General features: G+C 41.5%; 1 protein-coding gene across 2 annotated transcripts; it reads right to left on the bottom strand.

Annotated features, from left to right (window-relative positions):
- Positions 1–1,279: 1,279 nt before the first annotated feature.
- On the bottom strand, positions 1,280–12,957 carry GPR12 (G protein-coupled receptor 12). 2 transcript variants are annotated; one of them, XM_077484059.1, is made up of 2 exons: positions 12,372–12,957; positions 1,280–11,722 (listed from the first exon to the last, which is right to left on the bottom strand). In XM_077484059.1, exon 2 carries the CDS (start codon positions 11,597–11,599, stop codon positions 10,601–10,603), a length of 999 nt encoding a protein of 332 aa, XP_077340185.1. In that variant the 5' UTR covers positions 11,600–11,722; positions 12,372–12,957; the 3' UTR covers positions 1,280–10,600. The 2 variants fall into 2 exon arrangements, with proteins under 2 accessions (XP_077340185.1, XP_077340184.1); XM_077484058.1 differs by having other exon boundaries at positions 1,280–11,608; positions 12,372–12,956.
- Between the last annotated feature and the right edge of the window lie 9,069 nt (positions 12,958–22,026).

Raw genomic sequence — 22,026 nt, forward strand, 5'->3', positions numbered from 1 at the left:
GAACCGGGATTTGTGTGTTTACACACACAGTTCCTGGTTCTCGCTCTGTCAGGAACAATCGCAGGAGCCTGGCAGCCTTCACACCGCCAGGCACATGCACTGGCTCCGGGGACATGCTGCAGGCGTCTTAAAGAGCCAACGTACAGCTACAATGGCTCCTGCAGGGGAGCCAACCTGCCGCAGTATAACTGCAAAGGCTGGTTGGGAAGGGGTTAAAGGCATTGACGCTAAATTGATAGTTATAATCTATTAACCTCCTTGGTCAATATGATTATGTCAGATTTTTGATGCTCAAAGTGGTACATTGTTTTGCATGGAAATTTGGAGTTTTATATTGTAAGCCTGTAATTCTTAGAAATAACTCACTTAAATCTGTCCAAACAAGAGTCTAGTAGACATCCCGGGTATGATAAAGTTTGAAACACAAAATCATAAAATAATAAATAACTATAAATAATATAATAATAATAATAAAAAAAATGATTCAATAATGTAATCAAATCAAAAACACTGAAATTTGCCCGGTTGCAGAATGATCGCTGTCATTATTTTCAGTGTTTAATGACGGATTTCCCCTCAAATCACTATCGCTCATTTCTGTAAGTGATTATAATTTATTATCGTTGTTTTCTAGCTGGTCTAAAACCACTTTTAATGCAAAGGGACACTTTTTGGTTGCTATGGACAATCTCCAGTTTCCAGGCAGGAAGAACAGTATATATAATATAAAACTGCATGCAGGGCACTGGACAAACCATTAGGGACAAAAGGGAGATGAAATCATTTGATACAGTTATGTAATCTGTAAGATTAGAGTGTACTGTATGTATTATGTGTTTTTAACTTTTTGAATTTGGCGCTGTGCTCTGTCCCCGTGCGTCGCAAAGCCTGCAGGGAATGGAGCCTGGCGCTGTGATGAATCGAGTGGAAGACAGTGCCCGGAGACACAGCAGGGAGACATCGCAGGATCCTGGGGACAAGGTAACTTCACCTGGATCCGGCAATGCGATCCCAAGCGTGGCTCGGGTTTACCACTTTTGGTACTGAAAATTAACCCCGAGTCACACTTGGGAATACCGCTAGGGAGGTTAAGAGCCATAGGAATCCCTTTAAATGTTTTGTTGAATATAGGAGAATATTTATATATATATATATATATATATATATATATATATATATATATATATATATATATATATAAAGCTAAATCTAAATATATATATATATATATATATATACATACACACAGCATACAAAATAAGTATTGAACACGTCACCATTTTTCTAGGTAAATATATTTTTAATGGTGCTATCGATATGACACATGTCAGTAACAACCCATGCAATCCAAAAATCCCCCCCCAAAAAACAGGTTCAGAAATTAAGTTATGTGTAATAAAATAGAAGGACACAGGAAAAAATTATTGAACACATGAAGAAGGAGGTACAAAAAGGCATGGAAAGCCAATAAACCAGCTGAAATCTATCAGTAATTAGAAAGCGATCATGCCTCTGCTCAGTGCAATTTCACATCAGCTGGTTCAGTCTCAACTGATGGCCTATAAAAAGGTGTCTCATTACCAAGGTGTCACGCAAGAAACATCTCATGATGGGTAAAAGCAAAGAGCTCTCTCAAGACCTTTGCAACCTTATTATTGCAAAACATACTGATGACATTACAGAGGGATTTCTAAACTTCTGAATGTTCCAGTGAGCACTGTTGGGGCCATAATCTGGAAGTGGAAAGAACATAATTTCACCATAATGACCATAAATAGTAACGTGTTCAATACTTATTATATATATATATATATATATATATATATATATATATATATGCTTTTATTTGTACATTTTGTTGAATACAATTTTCAGAAGTATTAGCACAGGTGCCTTTTAAACCTATACTAAAGAAGTATTAAATGCCTAACCTAAAACCTTATGTAATTTTTGAAAAAACAATTATCAGGATGTGACTGCAATGTGCCTAAAGAAAGGACAGCTGGTGATACAAATGGTTGACCCTTTTCTTTTTTTCCACAATGTCAGCTCATATTTCCTGCAATTATTTGCTTCTAACTTCAATGATAATCAATTATTACAACTATGCTAATGTCACTCAGTTCACTGCAGTTTACAGTGTCCAACAAAGACAGATTTAGCAGGCTTCTCACATAGTCTCTGGAACGGATTTCTGACCTTTGTCATATGATTTTGTGCTCTGCAACCTCCCACTCATGGTAGAGAGGATAGTAAATTGCACTGCTGCAGATTTGTGGCATAGAATATTGGGATACCGGCAACTTAAAGGATTCAGTTATCAGAACTGCCAAGTGCAAAGAATAAATTCCAGAATGAAAACTGGAGCCATTTAACAGCAAGGCCTTGTTCCCTCATTCACTTCAAATGCAAAGGTTTAATATCGGACAGGAGTGCACCTTTTCCAGCTTTGATATAACTTAGTACTATATACATTTACTGATGTGATCACCAGGCTTAGACTTTCAGGATGACATCTTATTATCGTATCAGCACAAAATGCATTGTAATATTGTAATAAAAACAGCTGAAAGATGGCATCTATACAACCTCACCTCTGCAAACTGGCTATACATGCTAGCATGACACAAATGCAGTTTTCACAATCGAAAAATACAGTCAGAGTACAGTAAAAGTGACATACAGCGCATATATTTTGTCTAGTGGAAGATCGTCAGGGTAAAGTCCCGGTTTGCTTATTTGGTCCCATTTTAACAGCTAAACATGGAAGTAAAAAGTTTGTCGTTAAAAACCATCCTTCAAGATAGCACTTTTTGGAAGGCTCAGATAAAAAAAGGACACTTTGACCAGAAACTAGCAAGCATCAATCAATACATCATAGCTGCAAGAAAATCGTTCGACCTAACCGAATGACCGCTCAATGGGTTTAGAACAAAACACAATGACTTGCACATTTAACACTTCCAGCATTGAAACAGTTATTACAGCATACACCTTATTGCGTCACCATTTCTATTTTCACTCCTCAGTTCCAATTACCACCTCGGAAATGAGGCACACCGTGCAGGTGTATTTTTAATCCCTTGCGTCCTGACAAAGATGTACGTTATCTCCAGGATGTCACAGCCCTTTTTTTCCTCTTCATTAAGGACTTATTGCAACAAATGCCCTGGATTTGATTTATTTTAATAATATAAAAACGTCCATGTTCTTGATGCCCCTTTTCTCATACATCACATTGCCCTGATTTTAAAATGAGGATGTAACACTAGTCAGCGTGATCTGGTAACAAAAGGGTTAATGCCCAGGGTATCAGCGCTTAGTTTCCAATTACTAAGGAATGTAATGGAAGGTGGAACCATAAGGGCTTGGCTACATATGCTCGATTCAAATACCCATTGCAGAATTATCTGAGATTCAGTAGAATGTAGAGGACCATACATGGAAATATATTGTTCCAAAATACAACTGATTGTATAATTACACCATGGGGTTGATTTACTAAAACTGAAGAGTGCAAAATCTGGTGCAGCTATGCATAGAACCCAAACAGCTTCCAGGTACTTTTGTCAAAGATTAATCGAACAAGCTGAAGTTAGAAGCTGATTGGCTACCATGCACAGGTGCACCAGATTTTGCCCTGCCCTGTTTTAGTAAATCAACCCCTATCCGGACAATCTCATTAAAAGATTGGAAAACTACCAGAAAACTGATTGGAAAAGAGTATCCAATTTTCTATTTGGAGGTGATCAAAATGCCTTGTGGGCAGCAATGGGGTGTTCAGCCTACATACATTATTACTGGATATGTAGTTTGTATTCTCTAGAAAGGAGCCACAGCCTGAGTAGAAAAGCCTGTCCCCAATATGCTGTAGAGTGGGACTCTTCTTTAAGTAGAAGCAAAGATACCTTTGCAAAGGTCTGACATGCTCCCCACCAAGTCAAAACCTAAATTCTCCAATCCATAGGGAGCATGAGCTTTGCTGATTGGAGAGCTGTACGTTTGACTCACCATGTGGTATGTTGGACTTCTGCAGGGAGACCTTTCGATTACACATAGAATAAAGGGTTGATTTACTAAAGGCAAATACAACAGGAGAGACTGTGGGGTTGGTTTGCACAAGATAAACAGACTGTGCAGTTTCACTCTGCAAGAGCATTTCCTCCAGAGCTTAGTAAATGAGCAGAAGCTCTGCTGACTTCCATCATCCAATCACGTGCAAGCAAAAATGCATTTTTTTTAAATTTTCTTTGCATGTGATTGGATAATTTTTGCAAAGTGAAGCTTTACCTCATTTACTAAGCTTTGGCACAACTGCACTTCCAGAGTCCATTTGCCTTTAGTAAATCAACCCCTACGCTGTAGATCCGATGGGAACATGCAAGGAAAATAAACAACTGCATTTTTGCATGCACATGACTGCATAATAAAATCAGCAGAGCTTCCCCTCATTTCAGATCTACCCCCTTCAGATTTACAGCTACTGCACTCCCAAGTGCACTTTCATTGCAATTTCCAGTGCACTTTCCAGTTGATAAAGTGGATTTGCCTTTTGTAAATAACCCCCACGATGCTTTCACTTTAGGTCTATCAGTGTGACGAGCTCCCTGTACAGTGCCGATTACATTTCGGCTGAGGATTGGGGAGCTTGGTCTCAGCCGTCCCTGCCACTACTCCTATTGAGATATACAAGGGTCCCCTGCAGCATGGAGCTCGGTTGTGACCCCTATACTTCTGCCACTGAACCCCATAATGTATTAGTGAGACACAACTCTGGAGAACTGAGTACAGGGGGCACAGCAGACAGCACCACTGTCAGTCGGGGGGCTAGTGTTTAATGTATTAGCAGATTAAAGCCTGGTACACACTAGTAGTTTTTTTTTCAGCAGGCTGAATGAATAAAAACTGAAGAGCTCAGGAGAAGCCGCTGTACTAACAACCCAATGTTAGTGCAGCAATCTCCCACCTGGTAGGCTATTGTGTTCTGACAGAGGTACAGTCCCCTGCCAGAACACTCCGGTCAGCGCTCTCAGCCATTGACCTTTTATGGGTCATGCCCCTTCAACAGAAGCCGGTGCCGCCCAATATTTGGCCCATCTGTACTAGGCTTTAGAACCACTAACAAACTGAAGCAAAACTCCAGCTCACACTTTATGATCAGTTACAGCAGTTTTTTTTCCTTTTGGGATAAAGGTTTCACGTGAATAGATAAAAGCAGATGATTGTATTCACCCCTGACAGTGTGTTAAGTGGTTTGTCTCACCCATGTAAAATGATACATTCTGCTGGAGAGCTGAAAAAAGCTGTGCTTTTGAAAAACAACAGACCTACTGGCTGGTTCATCAGATGAAACTAAGCCTAAAAATAGGAAACAAATGCAGCCATCACCTTTAAGAATTGGTAAGCTGCAACATAATAAATGTTTGCTTTTGGATTTAATACCGCTTTAAGGCTTTAAGGCTTCAGTTAGGCTTTAGGGAAATCCATGAGAACAAAAATATGGGAACTGCCACAACTGTCATTCTCATCCTGGGTGCCCTACATAAAGAGCCTCTCCTCTGCAGTGTGGCAATTCAGAATTTTTAGACTTCATTAGTTATATGCTTATTCCAGGACTTGGACATAATAGGCAGTTAATGACAGCCCCATTATTCCATTCTCACAGCTCACCTATAAAACTGGCGATCCATGTAATCCAGCAGGCAATTTCAGGTAATTCTTTGACTGATCTCAGACCATTTCTGGGCACTGAACGTGTAGCCAAGCCCTTTCGGGACGAGGCAGATGATGCTTTTGCACGTTGTGATTTTTGTTAGGGAAACCCAAAACTTGTTTCCCCATCTGAAAAACATGAAGCTGAAATGCAATCACTCTTCATTATCAGTTAAAGAAAAACAAGCACCTAGTGCTAAAAACAAAAATATTTTATTACTTTGATTAAAAAAGCAAAGTTTTTCAAAATGAACCTGTAGGGGGGTTATTATTTTGAGCAGTAACCAGTAAGCCATGTTTTTTTCTTGGTATTTTCTTACTGCCATGAGATGCCAAGTCACTAATAATGTAGCGGGTGGGTCTTATACATGCCCAGGACGGGGGGCACTAGCTGTCATCGACCAAAGCTGCTCGGTCTTGCAAGATAAAAATCTAAGTCTGAGATTCTGTTGGGTAAGACAATATCTCAGCAGAGCACAAATGACCAACACCATGGCATAGGTCACGGGATCAGAAAAGGAGACAACTGATTACTAAAAACAAGCATAATAGGAAAAAAATCACATTTTTATTACTCGGTTGAGCTTTTAATCTGGGGAATGTCACTTTTTTTTTACTGATAGGTCTGGTTTTAAAAAAATCCACTTGAGAAAAGGCTGAAGACAGCATTTTCTAAAAACAAAAAGGTTCGCTCTACCAGACGGGTGCAATGGGGTTCGCAATTTTTATTTAGCCTTCATCTCAGCTGATGTCGCTTGTTCAGCTCAATGTATAGAAAATGTGGCGCAGTTTAAAATGAAAAAAATCTCTGCGTGCAAGAGCGCCCCTCTAACCTCGCCCCTAGGCTCATTCAATTAACTATACAAGACATACAGTCTCACAAATCTAACAGTAAGAAAAGATTCATTCCCATTTAGAAGGTCCAAGCCCCCTTACTCCTCCATCTTATATTGCTAATTTTCTATAATGATCTCCAGCAAATATTTCTTTAACCAACATTTTAAATGCTGGATTTTTTTTTTTTTTTCTGTTTTACAGCCAATGTAAAAAATAAAAAATAAGGGAAGATCTTCTTATATAATGTATTTGTGCTATTCGTATTTTGGCATTCGGTAATTACAAAAAAATAAATAATCTATCAAACATAATTTACACTTGACACACAAACATTGAAAAGTGCCTGGTTGTATGTACACTACAGACTGGTATTACTCCATAGAAGTCTTCTAAGTGGGACTGGACCTTTCATTTCTGACATGAAGGTTACAATGACAGCAATAGTATGTTAGTGGTGTTCAGAACTGACCCTCCAGCAACTGAGATGTATTTAAGATTTCAGCTGGGTTTATAAGATGACCAGAGGGCCAAGACTAAAAAGCCACGGTGTTTGTCATTGCTTTCGTTACGAACAGGAACACATATTGGTTTATTTAATAACACAGAGCCTAGTGCAGCAAAAACAGTTGGAAAAAAAAGTAATGTAAGTAAAATATATGTCTTGCCCATAGAACCAATCAGGTGCCAACTGCCATTTTTTCAGCATGCAAAAATGTAAAATTCTGATATAAGTAACAGACATTTTGGTTGATGGCCAACGGCACCCTAAAGAGATATTTAAGTTGGGTTTGAGCACTGGGCTGAGTTGACCGTCATCTTAGAGCTCAACTTATGGTGGCAAGACTTTCACCCAGTAGTTTTTCTCCGCACTACTTCCCACAAATCTATAGGCATCACGGGAAGACCGACATTGTTTATCATTTTAGTTGGGTGGAAGTGGGAATTCTGCAGGAGATAGCTCACCACTGGAGTCCATGAGAAAAAAAATAGGTAGCATGTCATTCAATTTTCTAAGCAACACTCAAACCTGAAACACCAATTTTGGATAAAGCTGACCTTTAGGACACTTGTATGCATGAGGCCCAGTGATGCATTGTGACAACACATTTTAGTTTTTATTTGCCTTGTTTTTTTGTTTTGTTTTTTAAAGTTGCCCGGCTGCCAGAGGTTACTGCATTTCATTGATTCTATGGTGCCCACACAGTGGGGTGAGGAAACCTAGAGTACAAGTAAAAGGCTTCTGTGTGAGAATTTACGCATATCCTAAATCTATGTAGGATACACAGACATACAAAGTGAACAAAAAAAACTTTATTCACCATCCCCTGACTGATCCAAATACACCTTTGTGTGCCCATGCTTGAGGGGTTTTAAGTAATCGTTAGTCCTAAAACATGCATTTAACATATATGCAGAAAATGAAAAAATGGCTCCAGCAGCAAAAGGTTTCAAGCCCAAATGAAACAATTCTTTTTTATCACTGTAATGCAGTCAGGCTGCATACACACTAATACATGTGGATGTCCTTTTACTGTACTATAGGGCTGCTAATAGGTTAAAATCTGTTCATTTTCCCTGAGCAATGATGTGATTGGGGGCGTGATGCTCTATGTTGAGCATGATGCCAGCACAAGGCATATTTCATACAACAGTCCAGGAAGAAAATAAAAATGACAACCACATTTATTATTGTATATGTCCCACTCATTGCATTACAGTGATAAAAAACAAAGCTTCAGCTGGGCTTTAACATCGCTGTCCAGCAGGCCTTTTATGCAGGCTTTAATGCATGGGAAGCAGCATGGCTTCTGTGTCCAAGTGACCTCTATGATTTGCCCTCAGCTGCCCTGAGTGAGAGCTGTCGGTGACTGGCATGTGTGGTGGGAGCATGCAGTAAGGGTACTCTCAGCATACAACCTCAGGCCTGGATGCAAATGTATGGCAGCTGGGTGTTAAAGCCCACTTTTCTTGCTGCCGCATATATGGCATATTGGCAAGAGACTAAGCTACCTATAGATACAAGATAACAGTCACCTGATCCACCCTCACCTCACCTCTATGTGGCACATGACCAGCAGCCAACCTTTCTTGGGTGGGAACATTGATTGGACCTTTTTTTGTTGTTGACGATTACTACTGCTCCCATGTAATGACTCGTTTACCTGTGCTCCTCTGAAAAGTGATCCCTGGCGTATCCTTTTATGTAAGTATTTGATGGGCAACACAGAAGCAATATGTTACCCCCTGAATGCCTATTTTAACTATTGACAGCCACCTGCACTACCCTGCCTGCACCACTGGCCCATTTACTTCAATGGGTCCTGTTTCATGGCAGCATGCAACAGGTTGTATACATTTTATTACACTGCACCACAACTGTGTGTACTAACAGCACCACTGGTAATGTTAATTTGTGGCTGGGAGAGGGTCGGTAAAACCCAAAATGGTAAACTGGTAAAGCCCAACTGCCTCTTTTTTCTTCCCCTCACCTGCATGTGTGAACAAGCCCCCAGGAATAAACACAAACACCCAGCTGAGCCCAGCATTCCTCTCTACCTTGGCAGGTCTTATGCAGGCCACACACATGGCAATTTTCAGGAAATTTCAACCAAGGAATTGAATGTGGCCCAAGACTGACATCAATAAAATATAGTGACATCAATAAATGATAAATCGTTTCCTCCACTTAGTTGTATTTCCCACATACATTTTTGTTTTGGTGAAGGGGGTTCTCACATTTAGTTGTTTTGGTGGGGGGTTTCCTCCATTTAGTTGTTTTGGTGGGGGGTTTCCTCCATTTAGTGTTGATGGGGGGGTTCCCACATTTTTTCTTTTGGTGGGGGGTTCCCACATTTTTGTTTTGGTTGGAGGGGGGTTCTCACGTTTTTGTTTTGGAGGGGGGTTCTCACATTTACTTGTTTTGGTGAGGGGTTTCCCACATTTTTGTTTTGGTGGGGGGTTCTCACATTTAGTTATCTTGGTGGAGGGTTTCCCACATTTAGTTGTTTTGGTGGGGGGTTCTCACATTTAGTTGTTTTGGTGGAGGGTTTCCACATTTAGTTGTTTTGGTGGGGGGTTTCCACATTTAGTTGTTTTGGTGGGGGGTTCCACATTTAGTTGTTTTGGTGGGGGGTTTCCACATTTAGTTGTTTTGGTGGGGGTTCCACATTTAGTTGTTTTGGTGGGGGGTTTCCCACATTTAGTTGTTTTGGTGGGGGGTTCTCACATTTAGCTTTTTTGGTGGGGGGTTCTCACATTTAGTTGTTTTGGTGGGGGGTTCTCACATTTAGCTGTTTTGGTGGGGGGTTTCCCACATTTAGTTGTTTTGGTGGGGGGTTCTCACATTTAGCTGTTTTGGTGGGGGTTTCCTCCATTTAGTTGTTTTGGTGGGGGGGTTCTCACATTTAGTTGTTTTGGTGGGGGGTTCCACATTTAGTTGTTTTGGTGGGGGGTTCTCACATTTAGCTTTTTTGGTGTGGGGTTTCCTCCATTTAGTTGTTTTGGTGGGTGACTTCCCCAGTTTAGTTGTTTTTGCAACTGAAAATTGCCATGAGAACACAAAAATTGAATGAAATGTAATAAAAATGTATAGAATAACATTTGAGTCAAATATTCAATTGCCTTGACAACTAGTAATTTCACATGTGGCACCATAGAAAAAAAATCTCCTGCATCTAAATCCACCATCTCAATCATAATTAAAAAACAAATCTGCATGCTGCTTTAGCCTTGTGTTATTAAATAAAGACTCCATAGTGAATCATCATCAATACCACATAACCTGAGTAGAATGACAGTTTACATTAGCTCTTTTTTTTCTCGAAATTCTAAGTAGATATTGCACAGTAGCACTTTGACTTTATAAATACATTGAACTCCATTTATGAAATGGATTGATCATGTTAATGCCATGTCCAAATGTTATCAAGCACAAAAATTCCCAAGTGGAACTCAATCCTATTGATCTTTTTTCTTTTTTGTATTTACTTCAAACACTCCACCTTGCAAACGAACACCAACCCCTCGCGGCTTTATGTAGAGATATGTATGATCAAACGTCACTTGGTGATCTGGCTCTCTGAGAGACACTTGGAGGGATGCAACCGCAGCAAATCAGCCACAGCGCTTTTTGGATCTCCTGGTTCCGGAAGGCGTAGATGACCGGATTGATGACAGAGTTGTATGTGGCTGGAAGCAGCGTGGCGTAGGTGTAGATGGAAGGGTACGTGTAATCTGCTATTAAAGAATAAAGGGTGAAAGGCATCCAGCAGGCCGCGAACGTCCCAAGTATGATGGCCAAAGTAGATACTCCTTTCCGGGTGGTGACGTAGTGCGAGGTGGCCAGGAAATGGTGCTGTAAGGCAATCTGATGAGCGTGCCTCATGACGATTTTGCAGATTTGAATGTACAGCTGAAGCATGAGTGCAAACATGAGCAGAAAGGAAACGGAAAGGGCGGCGGCATTGTTTTTCGTCAGCGGTCGGATAACACTACACGTTGACTCGTCCTTAAGGCAATTCCAACCCATGATAGGCAAAAGTCCCACGCACGTCGACGCTCCCCACAGGAAGATGAGCATGATGTAGGTAAAGGTGACTGTTCTTTCTGAGTTGTACGTCAAAGCGTAGTAAAGAGACAAGTAACGGTCCACGGTGATCGCCAGCAAGCTGCACACCGAGGCACAAAAGGAGGCAGCGATCAGTCCCACCGTGACCAGCTTGGCAGCCTCCGATTGAAGGAGATAGGCAAAAATAAAATTGACAATGAGTCCGACCCCTGCCAACAGGTCCGCCAGCGCCAAGCTGCCGATGAGGAGGAACATAGGAGCTCGCAGGCTGGGGTTATGGAAGATGATGAGGACCACTATAGCATTTTCACAGGAGATCAGGGTTCCCGATGTACACAGAACAATATCCCACGGGTTTACAATCAGCTCTGGCTCTAGCACAGGAATTAGGGAGGAGTCTGCCACCGAGATATTCTCCGGAGAACTGGCGTCTATATGATCCTGAGGCAGCCAGCTTATATTAACCTTCGTATCTTCATTCATTTTAACCTTCTTCAACAAAAAAAAAGACAAGGGATTTATTACACCATTCTAAAGGGGCTAGCCGAGGATCATAACATGCAACAAGGATGTCAAAATGTACATCGACTATGAAGAAAAGGTACGCTGCAAAAAAAAAAGAAAGAAAGATGAAATGCATGAATGGATGGACATTGATGAATCAGTGAGAATGACATTAAAGGCACACATAAATTATATAATGCCGTAATCACCAAAATAATTGCAGACAATGTTTGCTGTGGTTTTAATAATGCACAAGAAAAATAGTTTACAAAGAAAAAGGTCCAAAATGTAAAAAAAATTATCCAAAGAATGCATAAACAAATGATTGATAAAAAAAAATGCAAAAATAAATAAATATACAAAATAAAACAATGCAAAACAGAACCAAAAAAAAAAAAAAAATATATATATATATATATATATATATATATATATATATATATATATATATATATATATATATATGTATATGTATATATATAGCCAAAAGAATAAAAAAAATCCAAAGAATGCAAAAAAAAATCCAAAATGTAAAAAAAAAAAAATGATCCAAAACAATGCAAAATAAAAATACAAAGAATGCAAAAAAGAAATACAAAGAATGAAAAAAAAATTCAATGATGCAAAAGAAAAATGATCCAAACGATGCAAAAATACAAATAAAAAGCGGTTAGATTGCAATGACACCGGCTGTGTGAGAGGAGGGAGGGGGTGGCGGCACAGTACAATGAAATAGTCACCATGTAGTCACCTTGAGATCTCCAGCCCCGGCCGAGGATGTCTTATTCTAGTCCTGAGATGATGGTCCAGGTGGCCGGCTCGCCCCGCATCCTCTCCCCGTGCAGGGCTCGGGGGGTGCCGGCTGCCTCTTCCCGCAGGCGGGGGGCTGCAGGTGGAAGTGCGGTGGGGGTCGGGCTGTCAGCTGAGGCTGCTCGCAGGGCGCACATAGCGGGGACAGCGGTGCTTGCTGGCTGCCTGCAAGAGGCAGAAAGGAGAGAAGCGCGGGCGCGGGCTCCCTTGCGCGCTCCGGGGGGAGGGCGCGCTCCCGCCGTAGGCGCGTTCGCGTGGCTCCACCGCAGTGTACTAAGAAGGCCAATTGCTGTAGCAGATGTTAATTCCTAAACTAGAGCTGTGACAGCATCAGCAGCGACATTAACACTCAGCGATCTATGGGTGACATTATATGCAGGGGGAGGGTTCCACATATCCATGCTTGGAGGTCACTCCATTGCTTGGACCCTCTCTTGTCCTCATGCTGATGTAGAGATAGAAATACTGATAAATTGATAAAAAAATGCCTCCCAGCAAAGACATGGTGTAATACATGGGCAGGGGGTGTGCCAGGTGTGTCTGGGTACACCCTAATCACTATGAGCGATGCCGTTTCCCCCTACTGCCTGGGCTCCCCCTCCCCCCCAGTGCCGACGGCTGCCCTCTTCTCTTTTCCTCCGCTGCTGCAGGGAATGTTTCAGGATGGAGAGCGGGGGAAGAGGTAGGAAATGTCGTTAAGACCCCTTTCACACTGCGCCACCTAGGGTGTCCGCGCTTTACCGTAGTTTTAGCGGTGCTATTCGACCGCTAGTGGGGGGTTAAATCCAGGAGCGGCGTTTTTCCGGCGGTATCGCAGCGTTTCCCCATTGATTTCAATGTTTAGGAGTGGTGGAGGAGCGGTGAGCTCGCCGCTCCAGAGAAGTTGCTGGCTGGACATTTTCTGACACCCTGCCAGTGCACCGCTCCAGTGTGAAAGCCCTCAGGCTTTCACACTGGAGTGCATTGAGCAGCTGTTTTAGGGCGTTTTGCAGGCGCTATTTTTAACGCTATAGAGCCTGCAAAACACCTTCAGTGTGAAAGGGGTGTTACCGGTGCCTTACTTTTCTTAATAAACACACTCACTCACTGTGTTCATCCATTACTGAAGCATAGTAAACTGCATTTAATATGCTTCAGTTTGTGAATGAACAGGAAGCCTATGCCACGTTGCTTCCAGCCACATACTACTCCGTCATCAATCCAGTCATTTACACCAGGCTTTCTCAGCCTTTTAACCCTAGAGGAACCCCAAAAATAATTTTCATGTCTCGAGAAAACCTTCCTAAAAACAAATCATCAGGGCTCAATAGCCTCAACGCTCCTTACATTGGTGGTCAATAGGAATAATGCCCCCCTTAAAGTGGTGTTAAGAATACCACCCTTGAAGACAGCTAAAAATTTATTTGGTGGCCTGCTTCTGGCCTGCTACTAAGGCCCCTTTCACACTGGGGAGGTGGGTCCATTGGCAGTAAAGCGCCGCTATTTTTAACGGCGCTTTACCGTCCTATTTTCGAGGATACTCAGGCTGCTAGCGGGCACTTTTAACCCCCGCTAGCGGCTGAAAAGCAGTATCTCTTTACCGGCGATATAGCCGCGCTGCCCCATTGGGCAGGAGCGGTATACACACTGCTCCTTCTCCGCTCCAAAGATGCTGCTAGCAGGACTTTTTTTTACTGTCCTGCCAGTGCACCGCTCCAGCGTGAATTTAGCGACTCTTTCAGGGCGCTTTGCAGGTGCTATTTTTAGCGCTGTAGTGCCTGCAAAGTGCCCCGGTGTGAAAGGAGTCTAAGGGGTGCTGAACCTTGAACTCTGTAGACATCATCAAATAGGTGGTTCATCAGCCACAGCTCAAGGAACCCCTAGCAACCTCTGGAGGAACCCTATGGTTCCACGGACATCTGGTTGAGAATGGCTGATCTACACCTTTTGGAACCAGGAGATCCAAAAAGCGCCGTGGCTCAGCACAGAGCACTTCCCATTCATTCACTGTCCAGTGCAGCTGAGGCTGCAGAAAAACGTATATGTGTTTGAGTTTTGGGGTGCACACCCTAATGCAATAGGCTACGCACACCTATGGCAGTGGTCAGTGGTGGACCAAAAAGCCCAACATATCTGGAGGTGTGAGGTATTCTGAAAATTTGCCAGCAGTGGTGGCCGATTGGTGGCATGGGGGGTGAACAGGGAAGTATTAACCACTTCGGCTCCGGAAGATTTACCCCCCTTCATGACCAGGTAATTTTTTGCGATATGGCGATGCGTTACTTTACCTGACAATTGTACAGTCTTGCGACGCTGTACCCAAATACAAATTGTGTCCGTTTTCTCCCATAAATAGAGATTTCTTTTGGTGGTATTTAATCACCTCTGCGGTCCTTATTTTTTTCTCTATAAACAAAAAAATAGGAAAAGAAAAGAATATAATAGAAAATAAAAGAATATAATATAATAGAGTAGAACAGAATAGAAAATAGAAGAATAGAAAAAAAGGGATAGAATAGAAAATAAAACAATAAGAGTAAGCCTAAAACAGAACAAAATAAAATAGGAAATAAAAGAACAGAATAAAATAGAATAAAAAATTAAGAAATAGAATAGAATAAAAAATAGAATAGGATAAAATAGAAAGAATATAACTATCTTTTGAAATTTTAATGTCAACTAGAATAAATTTAAATTGTAATAGAACAGAAAAGAATACAATACAATAAAAAAATAAAAGAATACAACCATTTCCCGAAATTAGAATAAAATAAATTTGAATTCAAATAGAATAGAAAATAATAGATTAGAGAAGAATAAAAAATAAAAGAATTGAATTGACTAGAAAAGATCAGAATAGGAAATAAAATAATAGAATAGAAAAAAATAGAAAGAATATAACCATCTTCCAAAATTCAAATTTTGAATAGAATAAATGCGAGTTTGAATGGAATACTATTCGAATGCAATTTGATTTGAATTTGAATTGATTCAAATTCGAAAAACCAATACAAATTCGAAAAACATATTAAACAAATTAAAATTTTTTTTTTTTTTTTGCCAACTCAGTAAAACCAATGATCTCCGAGGAAAACCCAGTCCTCACACCTGCTGCTTGCTCAGGTTACCTCTCATCTCTTTACGTCATGGTGGCGTTTTTTTTTTTTTGTTTTTTTTCCATACATATATTTATATATATATTTATGATATGCAAAATCCAAACAACTTTCATGGCTCAAAACCTACCCACGTTTGTCTGGTCAACATCTCCCGTACTCAATACTCACCCCCACCCTCCACTAATTATTCCCCCCCACCTCCTCTACCCCACCTAGTAGATCATTATGTAACTAAATACATTATACATATCTATACCCGTTTAAATCGGTACCCTTAATCCTTCTGAGGTACTCCATCTCCCTTTAAATTCCTGCCAGCTTTTCCATTTATCCAGCGTATGCTTATTACTTCTACCCCCCGAGCTATCCTCCAAACATTCCATCTTATATATCCCTTCTACGGCATCCACCCACTCCCACATCGTAGGCGATTCCGGCTCTTGCCATTTTTTTGGGATTCGTTTTTTCCCCGCATTTAATAAATGTGGGGTCAAGGACATCTTGTACTGTTTTACGCTGCCCTCTGTAGCATGAAACAGGACCACCCAGGGGTCTGCACTTACTACAGAACTGGTTATGGTCTTAATATGCGATAGGATCTGGTTCCAGTAGTTCTTAATCTTCGGACACCCCCACCAGATATGAGCCATGGTGCCTATTTCCCCGCATCCACGCCAACATTCCCCTGACGTATCTGCTTGAAATTTGCTCTTTCTATCTGGGGTATAATACCACCTCGACAAACATTTATAGCTCATCTCTGCAGTTTTGGCGTCAATGGCTGAGCTATGGGCCAGTTTAAATATTTTACCTAACATTACCTTATCCTTTTGTGAACCTAGTTCCCTTTCCCATTTTTTGACGAATGGAGGTATTCCCAACTCCCCCGCCGACAACAGCAACTTGTACCACCTAGAAACTATCCCCTTGGAATTCTTTGTTATAGATAGTTGTTCCAATGTAGTCAGTTCGTCAGCCGCCCTAATCGGTTACGGTAATGTCTTTATGAAGCGGGAAAGCTGGCAGTACCTCCACTCATCAATCACCATTATGTCTATTTTTTGTTTTAATTCGTGAAGAGGTGCTATATTACCTTCCTTCATTACATCTTTAAGCTGTGCTTCCTTCTTTACCCAGTTGCCTCCTATCTCTGTCCAACCTGGCAAAAAATATTTATTATCCTTTAGTGCCATGAGGGGTGAGTTATATTTTCCATTGACGTGCTTGTATACCATATCCCATATTCGGAAAGTGTTACGTGTTAAATTATTTCCTATTCCTAATTTCTGCCTCTTATGTGGGGGGTTCCATATTTGTTTACCTAATTGTGCTCCACAACTTTCGTGTTCAAGTTTTACCCATTTTTTTTCTATATTATCCCTTTTGGTCCATTCGCTCACCCTAGACAGGGCCACCGCTTTATAGTACAACTGGATGTCTGGGATTGCCAGCCCACCTCTATCTTTTGATTGTCTCAAGCTAGCAAATGCTATTCTGGGTTTTTTATGCTTCCATATAAATTTGTTTAGAACTGATTTCAGTTTAACCAAATATGTATTAGATAGTGCTATCGGTAACATCTGAAAACGGTACAAAATTTTTGGAAATATTATCATCTTCACAATGTTTATTCGCCCCAACCAAGATATCGAGCTTTTACTGCATCTCTTACACTCCGCCTTAATTTCGTTTAGTAATGGTATGTAGTTGATGCGGTAGAGTCTCTTCTCAGAATTAGCCAGTTTTATGCCCAAGTATTTAAGTTCCTTTCTCCACGGGAAGCACCAATTCTGTTGAAATGTTTGTGCCTCTATCTTATTGATATTTATATTTAGTATTTCTGATTTTGATCGATTTATTTTAAAGTTGGACAATTCTCCGTATTTTTCTAGTATCCTTATTAAATTAGGGACAGACTGTTTGGGATTACATATATAAAATAATATATCGTCTGCGAAGGCTGATAATTTATGTTCCTCCTTCCCCATTTTTACCCCCATTATGTCAGGACTATCTCGGATTGATGCGAGGAGGGGTTCCATTGACATCACGAACAGGAGGGGTGACAGGGGACACCCCTGTCTTGTCCCCCGTTCCAGTTCAAATTTAGCAGACTCCTGTCCATTAACTTTTACTCGCGCAGTGGGTTGATTATATAAAACTCTCACCCTCTGTATTGTTATCGTGCCTATTCCCATCTTAGCCATTGTTTGAAACATAAACCCCCAGTCCACTCTGTCGAACGCCTTTTGTGCGTCCGTAGACAGAAGTAGACTGGGGGTCTCCCTCCATTGCATCTGTTGGATCAACAACAAGGTTCTCAGACCGTTGTCTCTCCCTTCCCTTCCTGGTATGAACCCCACCTGGTCTGGATGGACCAGGCTCTTCATCAGGACCCTTAATCGCTCTGCTAGGATCTTCGCGTATAGTTTCGTATCTGTGTTGAGTAGCGAAATTGGCCTGTAGCTGGTGCATTGGGCTGGGTCTTTCCCGTCTTTGTGAATCAATGTGATTGTGGCCGATAGGCTCTCACTGCTCATGCTAAATTTCTCTCCCAACCCATTAAAATAATGGCATATTTTTGGTGTCACAATTTCTCTGTATATTTTATAGTAGAGTGTTGTGAACCCGTCCGGTCCAGGAGATTTTCCCGAGGCTGATTTTGTCAAAGCCTTGTTTATTTCTTCGACCGAGATTGGTCGGTCAAGGGTCTCCCTTTCTAACGTACTAATTTTGGGTAGTCTAATTTTTTTTAGGAAAGCGGCAATGTTCTTCTCCCGAACCTCACCCTGTACCTTTTGCTCTCTGTCTGAGTAAGTCTCTTCATAATATTTCCTAAAGGTTTCCGCAATTGCTTTCGTTGAGAATACCATATTACCATTTTTATTCATTATTTTGCCAATAAAATTTTTTGTTTTTTCTTTTTGCACTATCTTAGCTAGATATTTACCTGTTTTATCCCCCCAGAGGTAGCGTTCGTGGGCTCTACTATTAAATACCCTCCTGGTTTCTTGTTCTAGGAGGTCCTTTAATTCCTCGCGGGTCTTAACTAGTTTTTTGTATATTATATCCCTTTGGGGCTGATTTTTTTTATGCTCTTGTTCTAAGTTATAAATCTCCTCCGTTAACCTTTTCGTTTTCATGGCCCTCATTTTTTTTTTTTTTACCCTACTGCGATCAATATTCCTCTTATATAAGCTTTATGTGCTTCCCACACTATTTGACCTGCAGTTTCCGGGATATCATTCAGTGCAAAGTAGTGTTCAATTTCTTTACCAATCCTTACTCTATCCTCTTCATCATATAGCAGGTCTTCGTTGATCCGCCATGTCGAGGATCTTATCTTATTACTTAAATTGTTAATTTTAATCTTGACAGGAGCATGGTCTGAAAGGGTGGTTGCTTCTATTCTAGCATCGACCATCTGATCTAGTAACCCGTGATCAATAAAAATATAGTCAATACGGGAGTATGTCGCATGTACCGGGGAGTAAAACGAATAATCTCGACTTTTTGGGTTCATAACTCGCCACGCATCTACCAGCTGGCTAGTAAATAATTTTTGCTGAATATTTCTTAGCTGATCGTTTCTCATCCTCTGTATCCCGGACGAGCTATCTACTCCCGGATTGAGACAAAAATTAATATCCCCTAACAATATCACGTATCCCTTCTTGAACTTAGTTAACTTATTTAATATCGTCTGTAGGAACCCAATAGGGTTGGTATTAGGGGCATAAATGTTCACTATTGTGCAATCCATCTCATCTAGTGTACCCTTCAGGAACAGATACCTCCCTTCCACGTCACTCATCCTATCTACTAATTGAAATTTCATTTTTTTTTAAAAGCCTATCGCAACCCCTCTACTCCTTGTAGAAATTGTATCGCTGTAATACCAACTGGGGAAGTTCTTCGAATATAGTCTAATATTTGATGTCAGGGAGATATGTGTCTCCTGAAGAGCCACCACGTCAGCCTCATATCGCTTTAACTCTGCCAAAATCTTATGCCTCTTGGTTGGGGTATTCAGTCCCTTTACATTGTATGTTAAGAAATTTATACCATTCATTTGACCCTTAGCTTCCTAATTCCCTGACGCCTCTCTTCTCCTACTCGGGTAATAATATTGGATTTTTCAAATGATCTACTTTTCCTCCCTATCCCTCGTCCCCCCTCCCACAATACCCTCCCCTTCACCCTTTTACCCAATCTGTACCCCACCTCCCTCCCCTCTGCCCTTACCCCCCTCCCCCATCTCCCCCCTTCCTGCGGCCTAAACTCGGCCCTTGTCTGGTGGATGGTCGTATGGACTCTTACCATCTCTCAGACAACTTGTTCTGAGGGTCTGAGGCTCCTTAACCTACGCCTCCTCTCTCCTCTCCTATTTGGGCAGGAGAGAGGGCGCATCCCCTACGTCTCCCACCCTCCTTCCATCATCTTCACTTACCACCTTCTTTCCCCTCTTCCCCCCTGTTCCCCCCCCAACCGGAATCTATATCACGTTCCTCCCGACCATGATAAACCCGTCCTCTCTCATTCCCAGCCTGGGAGTTCCGGAATATTCCCTAAACAAATTTAATTAAACACATTTATGTAAATAACAAATTGAAACGAAACACATTTTTTCAATCTGCACATGTCTATTTACTATGTTGTGCATTATACTCCTGACCCCTGAACTACAGTTGTGCTCATGAGTTTACATACCCTGGCAGAATTTATGATTTCTTGGCCATATTTCAGAGAATATAAATGATATCCACTCTGCCCATCATATGCAGATACTGTGCTCATCATATGCAGCCAACTGTGCCCATCATATGCAGCCACTGTTCCATCAAATGAAGCCATTGTGCCCATCATATGCAGCCAACTGTGGCCATCATATGCAGCCTCTGTGCCCATCAAATGCAGCCAACTGTGCCCCATCAATTGCAGCCTTTGTGCCCATAATAAGCATTCACTATGCCCAGCAAATGCAGCCAACTGTGCCCCATCAATTGCAGCCTCTGTGCCACTAAAATGCAGCCACTGTGCTGCCCGTTCGCCCACCTGCCCGCTGTCTGCCTGCCACTTACCCCATCATGGTGGCGGGTCAGGCGGTGAGCTGTGGGACAGGTAGCGTGGTGATGGCTCCTGTGTCCTCCGTGCGCGTCTTCTTCCTGTTCTGCTAGGCAGCCAATGGGATAACCTCTGCCTTCAGCCAATCAGGTGACCGGGTATTACATCTGCACCTCCTGGTCTCACCTACTAAGAGGCAGTTCTGTGTTGGCAAAGCAAATATTAATTTGTTTTGCTAGCACACCAGGGTGGACTGCGAGCGTAATGGGTTGCACTTGCAGTTCACCTTTTTTTAAGCCTATTAGAGACTATGGCTCTAATCAGGTGTTTCAAAAACATCCCAGCCGCTGTAATGAACGCCTGAATAGGGGGTGGCTACAGCGCCCATGTATAGGTTCATGCAATGCATGAATCAATCCATAATACATAATATTAAGAACTGGGGTATGTAAACTTTTGATCAGGGTCGTTTGGATAGTTTCTGTTGTCATTATGATTTAAAAAGAGTAAAAACAAGTTGATTGATAATAAATGGCTTTAGCCAAACACTAACCATTAGTGAAAGAAAAGTTTTTGTGTTATAAATCATATTCATATAATGGCCAAGAAATCATAAATTCTGTGAGGGTATGTAAACTTATGAGCACAACTGTATATACTCTATGTTGTAAATTTTTCTTCTGGTCCCTGCACTGCTTTACCTATGTTGTGCTTTAGACTCCTCACTCCTGCACTACTGTGCTTGGTTATATGTTATACGCTTCAGCCCTGCACTGCACACTACTTTGTGCATAATAATCCTTACCAGTATGTTGGAAAGTTACACTCCTTACCTCTGCACTGCATTCTCTATGTTCTACATTATACTCCTGATCCCTGCACTGTGTACGCTATGTTGTATGTTACACTTTTTTGCCCCTGCACTGCAAACACTATACTTCTGGCCTCTGCATTGCATTCACTATGTTGTACAGTATAGTCATGACCCCTGCACTGCATTCATTATGTTGTACAACATGCTTCTTACTCCAGCACTGTATTCACTATGCTAGTCAATATACTCCTGACCTCTGGACTGTATACCCTATGTTGTTAATTATACTCCTGATTTCCCCTACGTACCCAGTGTCAGAATCCAGAATGGGAAGAAGAGGTGCACTACAGAGAAAATGCTGAAGGCAAAGGAGGGAAATGGTAAAGGGGTGCTGGAGGTAAAAGAGAGGATCTGGAGGTGGCAGAGAAGCATGATAAAGGAGATTTGAGGGAGGAAGGGAGGAGACCTGCATAACAAGGGAGGTGCAGGAAGCCACTTACAAGTGCAGTACATCAAAGGAGACTATTGGGGAAGCGAAAAGCAGCAGTATGAGTAGAGAAGAGTCTGCTGGATTCAGTGGAAAGTAGCAGTGCATAAGGAAAGTGGAGCAAAAGAGAGCA

This window comes from Lithobates pipiens, unplaced genomic scaffold (assembly GCF_037356315.1).
Source record: "Lithobates pipiens isolate NorthernLeopardFrog02 unplaced genomic scaffold, aLitPip1_a1.2 Scaffold_16, whole genome shotgun sequence".
Lineage (NCBI taxonomy): Eukaryota > Metazoa > Chordata > Amphibia > Anura > Ranidae > Lithobates > Lithobates pipiens.